This window comes from Suncus etruscus, chromosome 5 (assembly GCF_024139225.1).
Source record: "Suncus etruscus isolate mSunEtr1 chromosome 5, mSunEtr1.pri.cur, whole genome shotgun sequence".
NCBI lineage: Eukaryota > Metazoa > Chordata > Mammalia > Eulipotyphla > Soricidae > Suncus > Suncus etruscus.
Genome location: NC_064852.1, coordinates 109,799,158 through 109,819,432, shown reverse-complemented (window position 1 = coordinate 109,819,432; position 20,275 = coordinate 109,799,158). Strand labels below are relative to the sequence as shown.

The 20,275-nt window shown below is 52.2% G+C and overlaps 1 protein-coding gene across 2 annotated transcripts; it reads right to left on the bottom strand.

Moving 5' to 3' along the window:
• Positions 1-659: 659 nt before the first annotated feature.
• On the bottom strand, positions 660-19,901 carry OTOS (otospiralin). Of its 2 annotated transcripts, XM_049773317.1 has the most exons (3): positions 1,324-1,381; positions 1,202-1,225; positions 660-844 (listed from the first exon to the last, which is right to left on the bottom strand). In XM_049773317.1, the coding sequence occupies exons 1-3, from the start codon at positions 1,379-1,381 to the stop codon at positions 660-662; spliced, it is 267 nt and encodes an 88-aa protein (XP_049629274.1). The 2 variants fall into 2 exon arrangements, 1 of the variants encoding a protein (XP_049629274.1); XR_007495874.1 differs by lacking the exons at positions 1,202-1,225; positions 1,324-1,381 and adding an exon at positions 19,855-19,901 and having other exon boundaries at positions 731-844.
• Positions 19,902-20,275: the final 374 nt, after the last annotated feature.

Genomic DNA, 20,275 nt, shown 5'->3' with positions numbered 1-20,275 from the left:
GTTGGGAGAGGCTCACCCTTTGAGCGTCGCCGTGGGTCGGACCTTCGGAGACTGGGACGAAAGGGGCGCTCCCGGAACCCCGCGGATCCCCGGCCGGCCCTGGTATGGGGACTCGCCCCTCTCGGTGACCACAGTTGTGAGAGCGGGGTCCCGTCCCCAGCACCGCTCCCAGGACTGGAGCGCGCGGAGGCGCGGCGGCACGTCTGGTGGCACCGCGGTCCGGGCAGGCCCCGATCTCCTCCCCGGGCTCGGGCTCCCAAGCGAGCGCATGGATCCGGCCGCCACAGCTCCGCAGCCCAGCGCAGGGTCTCGGGCGAGGCTCCTGGACTGTGCCAGGGCCCCTTTGCTAATTTGCTCTCTGCCTTGATTTCCCCCACCTGAGCTAGGAGACCTGTAGCTCCTCTTGGATTGCTATGGGATGGGAAGCTGCGGGGCCCGAGCCCCAGACCAGAGCCCGCTGAGCTGCCCAGAGACTGCGACGTCCTTAAGAGCCACTGACCATCCGAAGCCCCTAGACGTGCGCAAAGAGCCCCGCGGCGCAGCAGCGCGTCAAGGGAGAGACCTAAGGTTCTCGTGCACAGCAGAGTCGGGCTTTATTAAGGAGCTGGGGCGCGCGTAGCCAGGGGGTTATGCAGCCACTGCAGCCCCACCCAGCGCCCTCAGTCCTCCCCAAGGGGAACGTGGAAGCCCAGGGTGGTCCCCAGAGGGAAGTGCGCGAAGAAGGTGCGAGCTATGTCCTCAAGCTGCTCGTAGGCCCCCAGCGCCTGGAAGTGCTGCACGTAGTTCCAGAAGTCCGAGGTGGAGAAGGGCCAGTAGGGCAGGGCCGGCGGCTCTTCGTAGGGGTCTGGAAGGCACAGGGCCCCGAGCTCAGGGCGCATGGCACAGCCCCAACCCGCACAACCACGACCCTGCACAACCCCATCCCCGCATGTCCAGCAGCCTGGCACAGAGCTCGGGCCTCCCTGAGTGGCACCAGGAATAGGGTGACCTAGACCCACTAGGGGCACAGACAGTTGCTCTGCCTAGTGTCCCACAGGTGGGATAGGGGCTCCAGTTCCTGGACTTCCCAGGCTCCTGCCTCATCTGCTCTGCTGAGACACCAGCCCCCCAAACTCCTACCCCCAGAGAAGAGCGTCCCTACTCTCCCTGTCCCCGGCAGACTTGGCAGCTGTTGATACAAAGTACTCATGGCGGAGCATACCTGCCTCCTGCACAGGCTTGGCCCCTGCAAAAGAAGATGCATCAGTCACCAGGTCCAGGCAGATACCAGCCCCGGGTCCCAAGAATTGGGGTACAGGGTGCTCCATGGGGGGCAGGTCTCACCCACGAGAGCCCCCAGCAGCAGCCAGAGGGCTAGTATTGGAACCAGGCAGTTCATCATGGAACCGGATGCGGCCAGTGCGTTTGCTGTCTCCTGAAGCACTGTCCCCTGAGCAGGTCCATACATGGCATCTGTCCTAGCACAGTCCCCAACCCCATCCCAACACCCAGTACCTTCCCCAACACCATCCCAACAATATCTCCAACAATATCCCCAATAACATTCAACAACATCCCCAATATGTGCACTGCACTATCCCCAGCACCCCCAGAGAGATTGTTTCCGGGGGGAAGGAGCCTCAACACGGTGAGAAGCCACTCCAGCTTTATCCAGGCATTGACCTGCCTTAGCTAACAGCCCCCGCAGAGGAAGAGCAGCGGCTCCACAGTTCCCTCGCCCTTAACCAGCTGCTGTGTCCGCCAACGAGACTGTCTGCCCCACAGGCACAAGGCCCTCTATATAGAGGGTATGTGGTGGGGAGGAGCCCACCTGCAGCCATCAGTCCTTGGCCAGAATATCCCGTCCTGGCACTGGCTGGAATCTGTTTCAAAGAAGGGTGGCCGGAAGCGCCTGCAGGGCTGGGATTGTGCCCAGGCAAACTAGGTTTCCTTTGCCCAGGATAAGCTCTGGGTCCACTGTGGGGCCAAAAGCACAGGATAGAGGGGGCAGGCAGGAGGGATGGGGGGATAGGCTTGGACGCCATGAGCACTGCTGCAGAAAGAAGGAACACACCCCCACACATGGGGACCAGCTTCCCTATCCCAATCCTGCACCAAACCAGGCACTGGCGCCACTGCATGTAAGAGTTCCAGACGTCACAGGATCCAGGGTCACAGAACCAGGGGTCCAAGGAGCAAACCTTCAAGTGCCTGTGCAGGGAACCCCTGAGTGACCACCCCTGGGGTCAGATCAGGTCGACTCCCCTGCGCAGTTCTGCACAGACCCCTCCTAGAGACACCCAAAGGCTCTGCAGGTCGCCCTGCCTGGGTGAGGGGTCGCTCTGGCTACTCAGATGGACCGTGGGAATCAGAGAAAAGGTCACCGCACCTGCTTGGTGCGCTGCACATGACAGGCTGTGTGTGCCCCTCCCACAAGCAAATGGGAGGCAGCCTCTGAGCTGGGAGGGGACCTTCCCTGGACCTTCCCCAGGCACCGCTGAACTGCAGGGTCGCTCCTCAGCTACACACCTGAGCCAGGTGAGGGAGGCTGGACAAGCCGGTTTCATCGCGCCCCCTGCTGTTCTTCGCAGGAACTTTAGATATGCAGACACCAGAGAGGGCCTGACCCTGCCTTAACTCTGCCGGATACTAACAACACAAACGTGGTCACCAACATACACAGTCACCCACATACACAATGTCACTGGCAGCACACAGATCACTAGTACACAATCCCTGGCTTTGCCAGCGCTGCTCATGCCTAATGGGTTCCAGATGGTCAGTTTAATCATGATCCCTGCCTCCTGCACATGCAGAAATGCTGCCAGCAAGAACCTTCTCCCAACCCCACCGCCCCAGTCTGTCTCTAGGACACAGGGCTACAGAGACTGGGACCTCTGGTGTTGGGCGGTGGTGGGGTGGGGCCTGCATCCTGTAACCCCAGATTCCCACAGTTTGTCTAGTGGCCCTCCACCCCCCCCCCCCCAGATGCATTGAGTCCTGGCTTGTTGCAGAGCATATTTTGGGTAAGTCCAGCTGGAACTCTCAGATGACCCTTTCCCTCAGGTAGTGCTCATGAACCCCCCCCCCCACGTGGCCTCTCCCACAGTGCTCCCTGTGAAGCTTGGGATGGGACTCAACGCCTGTGCAGTCTATGGGGAGAAGGAGGAGGAAGAAAAAGAGGAGAGATAGCACAGCGGTGTTTGCCTTGCAAGCAGCCGATCCAGGACCAAAGGTGGTTGGTTTGAATCCTGGTGTCCCATGTGGTCCCCCGTGCCTGCCAGGAGCTATTTCTGAGCAGACAGCCAGGAGTAACCCCTGAGCATCGCCGGGTGTGACCCAAAATAAAAAAAAACAAACAAAAAATAAAAGAAAAGGAGGAGGAGAAGGGGAGAGGAAGAGGAGGAGGACACAGAGTCTACCAGGTCCCTACCACCAGGCCCTGTGCAGCTTCTACTGAACAGATCCAGGTTCCAGGAGCCAGTGCCCTGGGCTGAATGTGAGACCAGTTCCTCCTCCAGCACTGAAGCCCAGGGCACAGATGGGCATGGGGCTGGAGGGAGCACATTGCCCAGCGCTGGGTGCCAGGCACAAGGGGCACCCATGTGCCCCATGTGGCCCCAGAAAAATTTTGTTTAAAAGACCAAGTAATGGTACTGGAAAGATAGCACAGCCATAGGGTGTTTGCCTTGCAAGCTGCTGACCCAGGACAAATGGTGGTTCGAATCTGGGCATCCCATATGGTCCCCAGTGCCTGCTAGGAGCGATTTCTGAGCACAAAGCCAAGAGTAACCCCTGAGCGTGACCCCAAACAAACAAACAAACAAACAAAAACGACCGGGCCTGGAGAGAGAGCACAGTGGCGTTTGCCTTGCAAGCAGCCGATCCAGGACCAAAGGTGGTTGATTCAAATCTCGGTGTCCCATATGGTCCCCCATGCCTGCCAGGAGCTATTTCTGAGCAGACAGCCAGGAGTAACCCCTGAGCATCGCTGGGCGTGGCCCAAAAACCAAAAAAAAAAAAAAAAAAGACCAAGTAAATTTCTAAACTCAGAGCCATGAGTTACCCTGGAGGGCAACCAGGTGTGGCCCCAAAACAAAACAAAACAAAAATTTAAACAAACAAAAACCAAATAAAGATTTACTTGGTAAAGAAAATCTTTGGGGCCAGAGAAATAGCACAGCAGTACTGTAGAGCATTTGCTTTACATGCTGCCAACCCAGGAGGGACCCAACCTGCCAGGGGCGATTTCTGAGTACAGATCCAGCAGTAGCCCAACAGCCAATCAATTAATCAATAAATTTATAAAGTTTAAAAAAAAAAAAGAAAATCTCTTTGACAAGTGGCGCTTGGAAAAACTGGTTGGTCACATTCAAAAAATGAACTCAGACTCTTCCTAAAAACCAGGCACAAAAGCCCAGTGAAAGGAGGTCCAATATCTTGACCACAGACCCTCATTCAGGACACAGCAGCACCCTGCATAGCAGGAAGCGGGAGCATCTTCAATGAGTGGATGCCGCGGGCCAAGCAGACAGCTGCTACATAAACCACAGAAGTGACCAGAAAAAGACCCCGCAGACCAGGAGAAAATATTTGCTTACTGCTAAGATGACAAGTTGATATAAAAATGACTGGTATGAGCCGGAGAGATAGCATGGAGGGAAGGTGTTTGCCTTTTATGCAGGAGGTCATTGGTTCGAATCCCGACATCCCATATGGTCCCCCGAGCCTGCCAGGAGCGATTTCCAAGCCTGAAGCCAGGAGTAACCCCTGAGCGCTGCAGGGTGTAACCCAAAAACCAAAAACAAAAACCAAAAAAAAAAAAAAAAGGACTGGTAGAAATTAACAATACCCCCCAAAAAAAAATCAAGAAATGGGGAGAGGAAATGAGCAGAAACTTCTTCAAAGAAGGTGTGCAAATGGCCAAAACATGAAAAATGTGTCCTTGTCATCAGGGCCCGCCCACGCTGCCAACATAGCTGCACCGGCAGAGGGCGCGCGTGCTCCAACAAGACGTCTCAACCCAGCATCTGCAGGAGGGTCCCTGCCCTGAACTCTGCACCCCAGCCCAGAACCCCGCACACCTCAACACTGAACCCCACACCCAGCTCTGAACCCCACACAACCCTGAACCAGAACTTCACCACAGCCCCAAATCTAGCCCTGAACCCCAAACCTAATACCCCAACCCTGAACTCAACACCTCAGCCTTGAACCCCGCACCCCAGTCCTGAACCCCACACCTCAACCCTGGACCCCACAGCCCAATCCTGAACACTGTACCCCAACCCTCCAATCCTGAACCCAGCACCACAGCCCCGAACCCAGCCCTGATCCACACCCCAGTCCGGAGCCCCATACCCCAACCCTGAACCTTGCACCCCGGCCCTGAACACCACACTCCACATCCCAGCCTTGAATTCCACACCCCAGCTCCACACCTACACTGCACACACACACACACACACACATACACACACACACACACACACACATGCCATCTGCATTCACACATACCTGCACTCCACACCCTAACCATAAACCCACCCTCCTCTTCGAGGCCTCCCCACTGTGACCCCCCTGCTGGATCCACAGGTCCAGGCACAAACCCCCACCAGGGGACAGAATTATAGGCAATGAAGGAGGCAGCAGGGGGGCTCCTCCACCCCTTCCCAGGTTTCCCTCATGTGTGTTGTGACAGTCACCCTGGACTAGAAGACACTTGTCACAGCTTGACCAGAGAAACCCACCTGGTGGCAGTGAGGGACACTGAAATGGACAGGTGGGTACCTGAGCCCAGAGGGTCTTCAGAGGGGCCGGGACAAGAACCCCAGGTATGTCCTGCTGAGGAGCAGCCCCACAGATGCTGCTTGGCAGAGCCGAGGAGGGGAGCAGCTCAAGTCATGGAGCTAAGAGGGGACACAGCCTGCAGGAATCTGTCACCCTGTGCAAATCCGGCTAGCTCCTTGCGCAAACCCCACCCTCGCCTATGTGCAAGCGCCGCTCCTACAACAGTGTGAGCCACGTCCTGTCTCCAAGGTCCAAATGCCCCTCCCTGGAACACCTGCAGGTTGTGGGGTGATCATGACTGAGTTTCAGTAACAGAAAAGGAGCAGGGCCCATCCTGAGGACCAAGACAGGGTGCAGATGGGCCAGAGGTCTCGGGCTCCTAACTCTCATCCTCATACCCACGAGGTTCCCTGACCCACTCCCATGGGGCATGAGCACAGAGTCCTCAGCGACCCCACTCATCTGCTCCCACCCACCATCCCAGCCCCCCATAGCATTCCCAGCTCTCCCAGAAGCCCCCAGACCCTCCAGATTCCCAGCCCAGATCCCTGAGTACTGCTGGTGCCATCAGCTCCCTCCTGCTCCAAACAGCTGCAGTGGGGACGCGTGTGATGGGAGGGGCTGCCTGGAAGGGGTGACCTGCCTGGCCTGGCCTGATGGGATGCAGCTGGTTTCCAGGGAGCGGCTAGAGCGTGGGCATCTGTCCCGGGGCCCCAAGGAGCTGAGCTGGGACGTGCCTGTTAGCCGCAGGGCGGCCACTTACAAAGGCTCCGGCCAGAAAGAGCTGCAGCTGCTGTTATCACTCAGTGACAGACCAGGTCAGCTGTGCAGACCGGGAAGGCCCTGGGGCAGATGGTGCAAAGTAGCCAGTCCCAAGGGCAGCTCAGCAGCTTGAAGCTCCTTCCATCCTTTCAGAAAGCTCGTGCACAGGTGGCTCACCCTGTCCTTGGTCAGTAGGATGGAGAGAATGTATTGCTCTCCAGACCTCACTGCCTCCCTGTAGGCACTTAATATGGTTATTTTTTACCTTAAGTACACTAGAAGGTCCATGAGAGAAGTTACTTAATTCACCTAATTTTGTGCAACTCCTCAACATTAGGAAAAAGTGGGGCTTCGATCCACTGGAACTAAGAAACTCTGAGACAACCCAGAACAGGTCAGAGGCCTCGCCCACGAACCTGGGTCTTCCTCTAATCTCCACCCACATAAAGCTCCCCTGAGACCTCCTTAGCAGTGGGGACCATTCTGACAGTGGCCAGGGAAAGACACTGTTGAGGCCACAAAAAGAACCGCAATAAAGCAACACAAAATTCCACCTTATCTGGAGAGTGAAGATGGCAATTCTGCAGACCCACTCAGTACTGATCCTCTGTAGAACCTCTCTGAAATGAAGGTGAGAGTGGAAATGCTTGGGGTGTTCAATGAGCTCAAAGAAACAATGGAACATACTGACAATAAAACACAGGAGGACATGAGAGCTGAAGTGAGAAAAATACAAACAAATGAGAAAACTGAAATATTTCATAGGGAAAATGAAAAACCCACTAGAAGGCCTCACCAGCAGAATAATAAGTGCTGAGGACCATAGCAGTGAACTCCAAGAAAAAGTTCAGACAACAACAAAAGATGGAAAAAGCTTCAGAATAAGTGAACAGATGATGCGAGAATTTTTTGATGACTTCAAGAGAAACAACATATGAATCATAGGAGTCTCAGAGAACCCCTTACGAAGAAGCAACAGTGAAAGACCTCATTGTCGGGAGGTTCCCAAAGCTGAAGAATGTTTGTACCCACATTCTGGATGCTCAAAGAGTACAAGTTAACAGAGATCCAAATAAAAGCACCCCAAGGCACATCCTAATCCAATAATAAAAACTAGAGATTCAAGATAGAATATTGAAAGCAACAAGATCATAAAAGCAAATTACATACAAAGGAGCATCCTTAATATTTACAACAGAATTATCAAAGGTAACTATTTGAGCCTAAAGACAGTGATGGGATATAATGAAAAATGCAATGAAATGAACACATAATCAAGAATATTTCACTCAACAACTCAGATATGAAGGAAAGATACATGGACAACGATTCATGGACAAAAAGCAGCTCAGGAACTTTGTAGACTTGAACCACCCTTATGATAACTAACAAGACTAAGATTTAAGTCAAGATGAATCCCATGGACACACCGAAGTTCTATAGAAAGATAGAAGAAAATTCCATAACAATCATCTTTCTCAATGTCAATGAATTAAATGCTTCAATTAAGACACAGCATGGCAGGATGGATTAGAAAATTGAACCCAACATTTTTCAGCCTGAGAGAAAATTTGAAATAAAATTTGAAAGACGGAAGCAAAAAAAAAAAATTTTTTTGAAAGACACATTTGAATAGTCAGGCCAAACACAGGCTCAAAGTAAAGATTGGAAGACAATTATTCAAGTAAACAATCCCCTCAGAAAGGCCTGGATGGCCATAACTAGTATCAGATGACATAAGCTTCATGCTCAAAAAGTTATGAGACAGAGAGGTTCACTTCTTAGTGACCAAGGGATATGTATGCCAGAAGAACTCTCACTCCTAAATATATATGCACTTAATGCAAGACCAGCAAAATAATTAAAACAATTGCTAATAGACTTGAAGAAAGATATTGATAGTAACACTATAGTAGTAGACTTTCAACATTGCTTTTAATGGATATTAATATATATCATTATTCTTTGGGGGGGCCTTTGGGCCACACTGGATGATGATCAAGGGTTACTCCTGGCTCTGCGCTCAGAAATTGCTCCTGGCTTGGGGGACCATATGGGCTATTGGGGGAATCAAACCACAGTCCCTCCTAGGTCAGTTGTAAGCAAGGCAAATGCCTTACCACTGTTGCCACTGCTCTGGCCCCAATATATATCATTACTATATCAATATATCAATATTATATATATCACCTCTTAATAGATCAACTAAACTAAAGTTCAGTAAGAAAGTATTTGCTTTAAAGGAAGATCTAGAAGAGAGAGACTAAGTATGTATATGTACATTCTTCTCTAGTGCACATGGGACATTCTCCAGATGTTAGAAGGAAATGTAATTTTAGAATTACACACACACACACACACACACACACACACACACAAACTGCCTTGTTGGGGCAGCCATGTGGAGAGAATGGCACACTGGAGAGTCCTTCCTTGACCAAGGTCATCTCTGCCCACAGCACAGCTTTAGGAGTCCCTGCCTTGAGGATGGGCCACATGTGCCCATGCCTGGTGGATGGGCCTATCTGTGCCCATGCCTGGTCGCCAGGACTCAGCTGTTTCCAAGACTTGCTATGATCGTTGCTACTGTTAATGAGACGAAATGACCTGTAAAATAAATAAGGGGCCAATTAAACTCTGCTGAAAACTTATGTAGCATGACAATATTTGCAGTGTTTTTTAATTTAATTTAAATAACATAAATAAATCATGGGCTTGAATTAAGTTGTGAAAGAAACACGCTTATCAAAGGAAGCTTGGGCGTTTTGTGAGAGTGGCTGAGATAGTCTGGCCCAGCCTCATCCTGGTGAGGTTTTTATTCCTGCCCCTCCCCTGGCTTTGCTGGACACCCACTTAGGGGGTCAGGCCTCACTTTTCTATCCTGCAGGTGGACCTTGAAGAGCCTTTGTTTTGTTCTGTTCTTGTTTTTCCAGATACCTTTGTGTTAAAAAGCTTCTTTCTAGACCAGGATTAGTTTCTCAACAGGGCTGCAAAAGGAAAATCATTTTTAAAGTAGAGTGGAATTACAAGCTTAAAGAGCTGGTGATATTTAAGATCTTTGACACAATGCTTTCCAAAACAGTCCTGCAAATACACAGCCACAACACCAGAGAGAGGGTTTTTCTTAAGCGAGTTCCATAGTAATATCATTTAAATGCAGTGTTCTGTATTTTGTGTATCTGTTTATTAACCAAGGAGAGTTTCTGGACACACAGATGGCCATGGTGTCTCCCAGAATCCTGTTGGCCCCTAATTCTCATAATCTGATAGTTACAAGGACTATTTTTCTTATTCTGAGTTTTGTTTTTCTCTTATTAGGTGTATTGTGGTCTGGGTTTTTTAAAACTTCAATTTGTATATAGTTGGCACTCTTGGCTCCACCTTACTGCCCAAGGCTTCCATTAATTGTTCAAATAAGAAAACTTTCCCTGTAAAAAGATTCCCCCTCAGGACCAGAGCCATAGCACAGTGGGTAAAGTGCTTGCCTTGAACACAGCCAACCCACTTTCAATCCCCAGCATTTCATATGTTCTCCTGAGCACCACCAGGTATAATTCCCAAGTGCAGATTCAGAAGTAATCCCTGAATATCACCCAGTGCTGCCCCAAAAATAATCAAAGAGAAAAATATTTCATCATCAGGCCCATATTCTGCATCACCTCCATTTCCATCTTCAGAGAATTAAGTTTTGGATCCTTCTGCAGTTTCTATATGACATTCTTGTTCTTTTCCTTCTCTAGAAGCACCTGATTTGAGTTTTCAACCAATGATGCTTGTCTAATGGGCATTGGTGAGGTAGAAATGGCCATGGGTCCCACAAGTCCATATTCTGTCTGTCTTTCTGTTCTTGCATGATGGTGTAGACCAATAGAGACAACTGAACGGTGCCCCTGCCTTTGCTGCTTAGTGTGTTTGAAAGAAATAGTATCAGCCAAAGACATAGAGACCGAGATATTCCTTTGGCATCTGGAGCCACAGTGTCATCTCCTGGCCCTTCCCTCATCTGTACCTGGTAGATGGGTAACAGGGATAGTCAGATAGGTAATGGGGACAGGCAGGTGGGTGATGGGGACCGGAATATTGGTGATAGGGACAGGTGGCAGGGACAGACAAACAGGTAACAGGGACAGACAAATGGGTGATGGAAGCAGGCAGACAGGTGACCAGGGACAGGTAGACAAGTGACAGCAACAGGCAGACACGTAATTGAGGACACACAGATGGAGGCAGGCAGACAGGTTGGTAATCAGGGACTGGCAGATAAGTGATGGAACAAGTAAACAGGTGACAGGGACAGGCTGACAGGTGATGGGACAGGCAGATGGGTGACCAGGGACAGGAAGTCAGGTAATCAGGGACAGGAAGATGGGGGTGATGGAGACAGGTAGAGGAGTGACACCTCCCTGTACTGCCAAAAGCCCCAACTGCCACATTCAACAACCCACACCCACCATGTGCTACTCATCCTCATCTCCACAGACTCATGACTAACTTCTGAAAAGCTGCAAGCCAAGCCACCAAAATTCATGGGTACATCAGGTCTTCTGATGAACTGAAAACTCTGGGAGTACCAGCAGGAGGGGAGAGCAGGTCAAGACCCAGCACTGCCAAATCCCCAACAGCTGCACTCACATCCTACACCTGCTGATACCCCCACAGTTCAACTTCACTGTTTCGTGACTGATCTGCAAAGACACCAAACCAATAAAAATTCCAGGCACACTGGGCTTTGGGTCTTCTTATAATGGGTGTGGACAGTCTCCCCAAATCCTTCTCTACTTGCAGAAGCCCCAGCAGTCACATGTAAACTCATCTGCTTAGCTCCACAGATCCTGGAGTTTTTGCAAATAAGGCCACACGAATTCCTCCAATTTCTTCTATAGCGACAGCACAGGAGGAACATGGCAAATTAGATGGGAAGATAGCATATAAGCCAACTAAGTTCAATAAACAACAACAAAAAAAAACTGAAGGATCAATAAGCCACAAACAGTTCAGTGAGATAAATTTTTCGTAATTTTTTTTACTAAATTATTTTTCAATAATTCCATTCACCATTTTCTTGTTACAAGCAACATATGATAGATTATTTTGTGCCTGTCAAGGAGAAAGGTTGGGGGGTGGGGTGAGAAACAGGAGACAAGGGTATAGGGACAGTCACCTAGTGGTGGGATTAGTGTTGGAGCACTGAATGTAACAATTGTTTCATGAACAGCTTTGCAAACCATAGTGTTTAGATACAGTAATAAAATTTAAAAAGAAAACGTCAGAGTGGGGAGCCCAGAGAGGGCCATTTGCCCCCAGACAGTCACTAAGCTGGGCATTCCCCAATGGCACTGCCCCCACATGCTCTGTGTCACCAGGCTGCCACAGGACAGCAGGACAGGGGCTGCTTTGTGGCCACTGGACAGGATGACAGGGTTGTGAGCATTCCTGACTCCTTTTAGAAACGCCCACGGGCTGTGTCTGTGGCTAGTGACACAGGTCTAGATCCCTGCAGAAATGAGTCAGTACTGACCGGGATCACATGGTCCCTGTCATCTGCTACAGGGTCCAGACACCCCCGCAGAGGAGCCACTGCAGAACCCCTGCCACAGGGACTAGGCAAGACTCAAGGGGACTTGAATGACAGAGGGCAGCATGGGGCAGGGAAGGCAGAGCTTGGGCAGGGCAGGTCTCCATGCCCTCTGCTTCACCACACACCCTGCTCAGCACCTCTGCCACACCCCAGCACAGCAGCGTCAGACACCTTAGGTCTGGGTGCCATAGCCCAGAGCTATGTGTGTGCACACATGTGTCTATGTATATCTGTGGGTATGTGCATGCAAAGACTGGAGGGACACACTTGCGTTCCAACCATGCCCCTGTTGTCTCCACCCCCATATTGCTACGCCCGCACATTTGTCGCGCCCCATGCTCTTTACACTCATACACTCACTAAGCCCATGCTCATCACACCCATATATTTACCATGCTCCATGTTCGGTACGCCCACGCTCGCCACGCCCCCTTGGTAGCCACGCCCACACACTTGCCATGCCTCCATGCTTACCACACTCACACATCACCATGTACCCCTTGCTCGCCACGCCCACATGATTGCCACGCCCCCAGGCATGAACTCAGCCCTCCTGTCACCGCCCCTTGGACCCCGACCAAAACCGCTAGAGAGATATGTTGCTGGTGAGGAGGGGGCTCCCGGGCAGGAGGGGCAAGAAGCCGGACTAAGGGTGACCAGGGCACCTTCTCCTGCCCTTCATCTGTGAGTGTCCGGAGGCCCCAGCTCCTCCCCAGCACACACCAAGATCAATGTTGCCCCCAACACCTCAGCCCCCTGGCCTACTGGTAGCCCAGGGGTACTCTGAGGGGCCTTCCCTGCAGGTCTGCACTTCCAAGCCAACCTCAGATCCCTCTGCCTCAAACCTGGGACAATGGAGTGCCCTAACGTTCAGTGCCAATACAGGAAACCCACTTTGCAGACCACGAGCCCCCACGACCTGCCCCTGTCCTGGGACTCAGCCCCTCTGAGAGGAGCTCCCCACACAGCCCAGCTGAGTCCATCAGGCTGTCACCACCAGGCTGAGTCCACGAACTCCTCCACCCTATACAGAGCGAGGGACCTTTCACGCAGCCCGGGCCGTATCGGTATGTATGTAAGCATACATGGACAAACACAAACACATGCATTGCACACACACATGCAATCACAGAGTGCATGCTTTCCACACATGTGCAAGCCTACAAAAAAAATTGAGAGTACATTACCAAATAGATATGTCTTACTTTACAAGCATACAAAGGTCAGTTTAAAATGCATTGACCTCTTTTTCTAACCCTGAGGTTAAAATAGATTAATAAAGGAGTGGGGAATTGATACTCAGGACAAGCGATGCCTTTCTCTTACAGATGGATTGGGGATAGGCAGACTGCTTTCACTGAGTAGGTGTGAAATCAATTACTTCTAGGAAAAAATACATGCACCGTGTGGTTACTCACACACAGGCACTCATGTGCACACACCATGTATGGCAAACCTCTTGGGGGTCCTGGCCAGGCCACTGGGGAGCCCCAGACAAACAGCTCAGGAGCTGAGGCAGAGAGGCTGCCAGGGTGGGGTCAGTGTGGCCTGGTGGGCCCCTCCCCCAGCCTGGTCTCCAGCTGGGGTGTGGGGTGACTGGGCACCAGCACAAAGAGCCTCTGTGGGCGCAGCGGAGTCTGAGCTCTGCAGTCAAGAAGCAAAAAATAGTCTAGCATGGCCTCCCAGAAGGCGTGGCAGGCTGCCCTGGGTGGGGAGGGCAAATTGAGCCTCAAGATCCCAGAGGTCTGGGGCCGGAGAGATAGTACAGTGGCGTTTGCCTTGCAAGCAGCTGATTCAGGACCTAAGGTGGTTGGTTCGAATCCCAGCGTCCCATATGGTCCCCCTGTGCCTGCCAGGAGCTATTTCTGAGCAGATAGCCAGGAGTAACCCCTGAGCACCACCAGGTGTGGCCCAAAAACCAAAAAAAAAAAAAAAAAAAAAAAAAAGATCCCAGGGAGGTCTCTCTTTCCTCTGTCCCCCTGTATCCCCTCACCCATCTCTCCTCCAGTTCCAGCTGTGCCCATGTCAGAACCTTGTAGTGCTGACAGTGCCCTGTGTGTTCCCTCATTCTCTGGCACCAACAGGAATCCAGGCAATATTAGTGTTGGAACACTGAGAAGTGGCTATGAACAAAATCAGCTCCCTTCCTGCTTTCTCCACCATCTCCACGGGCACCTGCAGGGATAGATGGGCCAGTGTACAGGAGGCATCGGGGTGCCCGTGGCAGACAGACAGTGTGGTCCTGCCCTCCCTCTCCACGGTGGACCCTGGGTAGAAGGATGTGGAGGGGCCCGTTTTCTCATGGAAGGGCCGAGGTCCCAGCAGTTGGAGGACAGAAGGGGCCTGGCCACAGCTTCGCTCCCCATGGGGGACTTGAGCAGGCAGGAGAGGCCCATGTGCCAGAGAAGGCAAGTAGGGTGCTCACTTAATAGCAGCACCAGGGAACAAGTGTGCTGGAAACCAAAGAAGCAGTGAAGGTCCATGTGCAGAGGGGATACCTAGGTAACTATTTCAAAGGCAAGTGGCTCTAAAGCTCTGCTAACGACAGAGCCTGGCGCGTGGATAAAAATACAGTCCAGCTCCAGGTGGTCCCCGAGACACGATTCAGTTTCAAAGACACAAACAGTTGAAAGTAGAAGGAGGGACGAGACTGTGTGAACACTGACCGGAGGAGCCCTGTGAAGAAGGGAGGGCAGCGTGAGGAGGGCCTGGAAGTCCTGGAGAGGTCTTGAGGGTGTGGAGAGGTCCTGGAGTGTGGGAAGGTCCTGGAGACATGGAGAGGTCAAAGGGCACCTGTCATGGCAACAGCCATTCTGATGGGTGTGTAGGTCACACCTCATCAGCTGCTTTTCCCAGCTGAGTGAGGGCTTTTCCTTCTTGTTTTCTAACATCTACAGCTGACCCCCTTTGCCCGGAGTTTGCTGCATTGAGTTTTGGGGGTCTATTTGGGTTATTGAGTATTTTGAGTATAAAATATATTTCTAGTCCATTCATCTCTTTTTAATTTCACTTGCATTTTCTTCATTGTTTCACAAGTCATGTAAAGTGCATTATTTTTTTTTGTTTTTTTTTTTTTTTGGTTTTTTGTTTTTGTTTTTTTGGGTCACACCCAGCGGTGCTTCAGGGGTTACTCCTGGCTGTCTGCTCAGAAATAGCTCCTGGCAGGCACGGGGGACCATATGGGACACCGGGATTCGAACCAACCACCTTTGGTCCTGGATCGGTTGCTTGCAAGGCAAACGCCGCTGTGCTATCTCTCCGACCCCGTAAAGTGCATTATTTCTAAGAGGCCACTTGCCTTGAACTAGGGCCAAGCTGGGTTCAGTCCCCTGCACCTCATATGGTTCCCCTCAAGCCCACCAGAAGTGATCCCTGAGCCCAGAATCAGGAGTCAATTCTGAGTACAGCTGGGTGTGTCCCAACATTCCCCTCCCACCCCCAATCAAACTCTTTAACTCCCACAACTCTGTAATTTTTCATTTTCCCTCCAGTTTACTTCCTGTTATTTCTAGAATATAGACATAATCCTAGAAACAACTCCTCTTCTTATTATTTATTTCTAGAATCATCCTACTGTGCTCAGAGATAAGGCTTCGCTATCTGTCTGTCTGTCCATCAGTCTCTTGACTCTCATTTTGTACCTAGCACATGGCCTATCTCAGGGAGCACCTGGACCCCGAGAAGAGGTCCTTGAGATGCTCTAGAGGGGCTCTGCAGTACAGCTGGGGGTGTGCTTGGTCGAGCTCAGACCTCAGCTTCCTGTTTGTCTCCCATGTCCCACCATGAGGGCCACTACCGCTGTCTCTTCCACACCCAATCCTGCTAGTCTGCCTGGTGTATTCAGTGCTCAGATGTTTGGGACAGTCGTGACTTGCAGATTTGTGACGCTTCTGTTATGTTATACATGTTATGCACTGTCCCTCTTAGTCTCTGGGAAGCTTTCCGCTTCCAGGGTCCTTCTGTGTGATGCTGGCCGCCTCACAGGGCTCCTCTGGTCAATGTTCACACAATCCTGTCCCTCCTCCCACTTTCAACTGTGTGTATCTTTGGAACTGAAGCATGTCTCGGGACCACCTGGAGCTGGACCGTGTATTTTTATCCATGCGCCAGGCTCTGTCATTAGCAGAGCTTTAGAGCAACTTGCCTTTGAAACAGTCACTCACAGTTTTCTCATCCATTGCCTCTGTCTGTGTCCTGCATCCTTGGGCTTTTTTATCTTTTCTTTCCTGTCCTGTCAGGCTGACTCTCCTCTTCTGTTTCACAGGGAGACCCTCCGTGTAGGCACAGGCAGCACCCTAAGGTGGAGGAGGCATAACAGTAAAAAACAGGCATCTACCAAGCTCAGCTGTGGCTGAGGTTCACCCACCTTCGAGGTTTATGGAACTTGCATCCACACCAAGGCCGGGTAGGCAGGTGGGGGCAGGGACCCCAGGTTCACTCAAGTCACCCATCACACGGCTCCAAGCACGATAACTCTCTTAACCTCAGAAAGTCTGTCACCACGGTCCCCACTTAATCCCAGTGTGGTCCCCAGGGACTGACATGCCAAGGGTAACCCACAACCTCCGAGAAATCAGAGGGCTGGACCTACAGCTCTTGTCATCACCTCATGGCCCCTCACCAGGGCACCGGGCACTGTCCATTTGGTCCTGCAGAGCACTGGGGCCTCCTTGCTAAGAGCAGTCAGAGCACAGCACTGGGGGCAGCAAAGGCCCAGTGAGCATGACCACTGTCGTCCACTTTGTCCCCCAATCTACTCCATGTCTCTCCTCCCTCCTGTCCTCCCTCTCCCTCCTCCTTCCCATACCCCACCTCTCAGGCTCAAGATTTAGTTTTGCAGAACTCACAGGATCTGGGGTACCAGCTGTGTGAAGCTGTGTGGGGTGAAGAAGGGGTACTGGGGACGGGCAGACACCTGACTGGGGCATCATCCCCACAAGCACAGCCTCCAGAACTAACTTAGGGGATAATCTTTGAGCTGAGCCCAAAACAGCTGGGGGTGCCAGGAAGCCAGTGAGCTCTGGGAGTGGCTGGGGACAGCTGAGAGGCAGCTGGGGAATGGCAGGCTTCAGGGATCAGAGGGACAGCGGGCCTCAGGGAGCACCCAAAGCTCTTGGCTGCACCTGCCCTGCAGTGGGCCTGGGAGTCCCATACACATCATCTGCCATGTGCCCAGACCCCAGACCACCCCCCTCCAGCTGTCTCTGCAGAACACGGCCTGGGGCATAAGAGGTGAATGACCTGGGCTTGCTTTTCTCCCTCCACTCACAGATGGACAGACAAAGGTGCGATGGACGCTGAGGAGACAGCTGCTTCCTGGGGCCTGAGCCCTGTTTAAGTGATTCTGGAAAGCAGGGAGGGGGCTCGGGATCCCCTGAGAGGCAGCTGTAAAAGGCCCCTATGCTGCAGCCACAGCTGTCCTGCAGCCCTGAAACACCACCATGGATCAGGGATGGGGTCTACGATGAAGCAAGGAGAAGGCTGAGGGCAGCTGGGGCTTCTCAGCTTCTTCTCAGCTTCCCTGGCTTCTCAACTCCAGTGTAGATGTTTTCCTTCTCTCTCTCTCTCTCTCTCTCTCTCTCTCTCTCTCTCTCTCTCTCTCTCTCTCTCTCTCTCTCTCTCTCTCTCTCTCTCTCTCTCTCTCTCACATGCATAGCGAGACTGTTAGAACATGAGTCCCTGGAGTATGTCCCTGGGCCCTCCCTGTGCTGGAGGTGACTGTGGGCTTGATGGACAAATGAGTAAACGGAAAGATGGACAGACAGACACACAGGCAGACAGGCACTGTGCCACTATCCTCAGCGTCCCCAACCCATCCAGGATGCTCAGCCTCAGGGCAGGATAAGGAGGTGGCCATAGGCTCTGGTCACCCGCACTACTAAGACTGGAACCAGCACTTAGTGCCAGTCCTGAGGGAGGAGTCCATGTCCAGGGGCTGAGCCATCCCTGCACCATCCATGTGCCAGCCATCCCTGCAGCACCAGGACCCAGGGTTCTCCTTGGGGGAAGTGGGCGGAGACCATCTCAGGTCTGGCTCGGGGCCTGAGAGGGTACAAACTGCGATTTCACAGTCTGTGCTACAGATGCCCTATTCAAGGTCCCCTGGGACCTCATGTTCTTAAGCACCCATCTCTGGACCCTGCATCCCTGGAAAGTCTCACCTGGGCCTCTGTCCTTCAGCCCCTGGCTTGTGATGGCCAAACCTACCAAATACCCAGGAACCTAGACCTGGGTGTTTACAGATGCCCTTTGCTTCTGTGCCCTGCACAGCTACAAAGAGTAGGTGGGGTACCAGGGTATTGAGGTGCCAGGTGCTAAGGCACTGGGGGAACTGAGGGTATCAGGGCACTGTACTACCAGATACTGTGTGTACGCCTGATACTTGGGTGTTCAAGTATTGGAGTGCTGGGGTACCGGGGTACTGAGGGTATCAGGACCCGGAGAGGTATCAGGATATTCTAGTATCTGCATACTTGGGTACTGAGGTCCCACGGTACTGAGGTAGCAGGGTAACAAAGTGCTGAAATACTGGATATCCATCCAGTCAACACGGGTACTAGAGCAGTGGTAGGCAACCTTTTTTTTCAACTGAGCCAAATCTCGCCAAAACCACGATTGAAATTTATTTTGAGAGCCACACTGGGCGCACACTGACAGAGGCTAGGAGCAGAGTCCTGACTCCTGGAGCAGCCGCCCGGCACAGAGCATTAAAAAGAGTAAAGAGGGGCTGGAGAGATAGCATGGAGGTAAGGCGTTTGCCTTTCATGCAGAAGGTCATCGGTTCGAATCCCAGCGTCCCATATGGTCCCCTGTGCCTGCCAGGAGCAATTTCTGAGCATGGAGCCAGGAATAACCCCTGAGCACTGCCGGGTGTGACCCAAAAACCACAAAAAAAAAAAAATGAGTAAAGAGCCACAGTTTGCCGACCACTAGAGTATCAGGACACTGGGGGGTATCTGGGTACTCTAGTACCTGCATACTTGGGTACTGGGGTCCCAGAGTACTAGGTAGCAGGGTATCAAAGTACTAGGGTACTGAGTACTCAGACACCAGGGATACTGAGGGTATCCTAGGCAGCACCAGGATATTCTGATATCTGCATAGTTGAGTATCCAGATACTGGTATAGCATGGTACCAAAGTCCTGGGGTACTGGACTGGGATTCAGTGCCTAGGTTCAGGCACTAGAGATACCCAGGTACTCAGGTACCTAAGTACTTGGGTGCCCAGGTACTAGGCTTTTGGGATACAGAGCAGGGCTGGCTCAGTCCTATTGTGCCTGCACCCATGGGTCATTTTCATCACAAACAAGGCCCCACTGGCCCGTGCATGCCCCCCATCCTGGAACCCACCTGGGCCCTGGGGTTGGCCATGGTGACCTCTTAATAAGGTCCCGCTGCACCTCATATCACTTTTTATTTTTTGGCTTTTTGGGCCACACCCAACCATGCTTAGGGGTTACTCCTGGCTCTGTGCTCAGAAATCACTCCTGGCAAGCTTAGGGGACCACATGGGATGCTGGGAATCAAACCCAGGTAGGCCGCGTGCAAGGCAAACACTCTAACGCTGTGCTATCTCTCCAGCCCCACCTCTTCTCACTTTGGACCCCCACCAGTACAGGCAAAGGGTGCAAGTGGGGATGACAGAGCCTGCCAAGCCCCCGGTGGATGGGGGAACATCAGAGCTCCACCAGGACAATGTACACTGTGGGACAACAGAGCCCTCCAAGACCCCAGCCCCACTCACCCTCTTTTCTTCCACACCAGTTCCCCAGGTCTGTGCATCCCAGCATGGGCCCAGTTTCCTCACAGAGATCCTCTGCCTAAGAAACAGGATTGGAACACCCACGTCTCCCCATGGCCCATGGCTCCCCACATCCTGCCCACATCCACAACTCCCATGGTCTCTGTGGCCCGCCTAGCCCACACCCAGCATCCCCAGGACACAGGTGCGCATAGCCTGCCAAACCCCCCATCTAGGCCAAAAAGCCCAGTCTGGCCCAGTCTGGGAGTCTCAGCTCCCACCTCACTCTTCTAGCAGTAGCAGCTCTAGAACACTAGAGACAAGGCTGTTTCACCAGAGCAACACTCAGAGCAGGACACTGGCACCTTCCTGTGTTCCCTAAGCCACGACTCTGCCAGTGCCAGGACTTGACAACCAGCCAGCA

Coding starts and splice junctions, on each gene's coding strand:
- OTOS (XM_049773317.1), bottom strand. CDS start 1,381: ATGATGAACTGCCTGGTTCCAATACTAGCCCTCTGGCTGCTGCTGGGG. Junction 1,226..1,323: donor GCTGCTGGGGGCTCTCGTGG/GTGAGACCTGCC, acceptor CTTCTTTTGCAG/GGGCCAAGCCTGTGCAGGAG. Junction 845..1,201: donor CAAGCCTGTGCAGGAGGCAG/GTATGCTCCGCC, acceptor TGTGCCTTCCAG/ACCCCTACGAAGAGCCGCCG.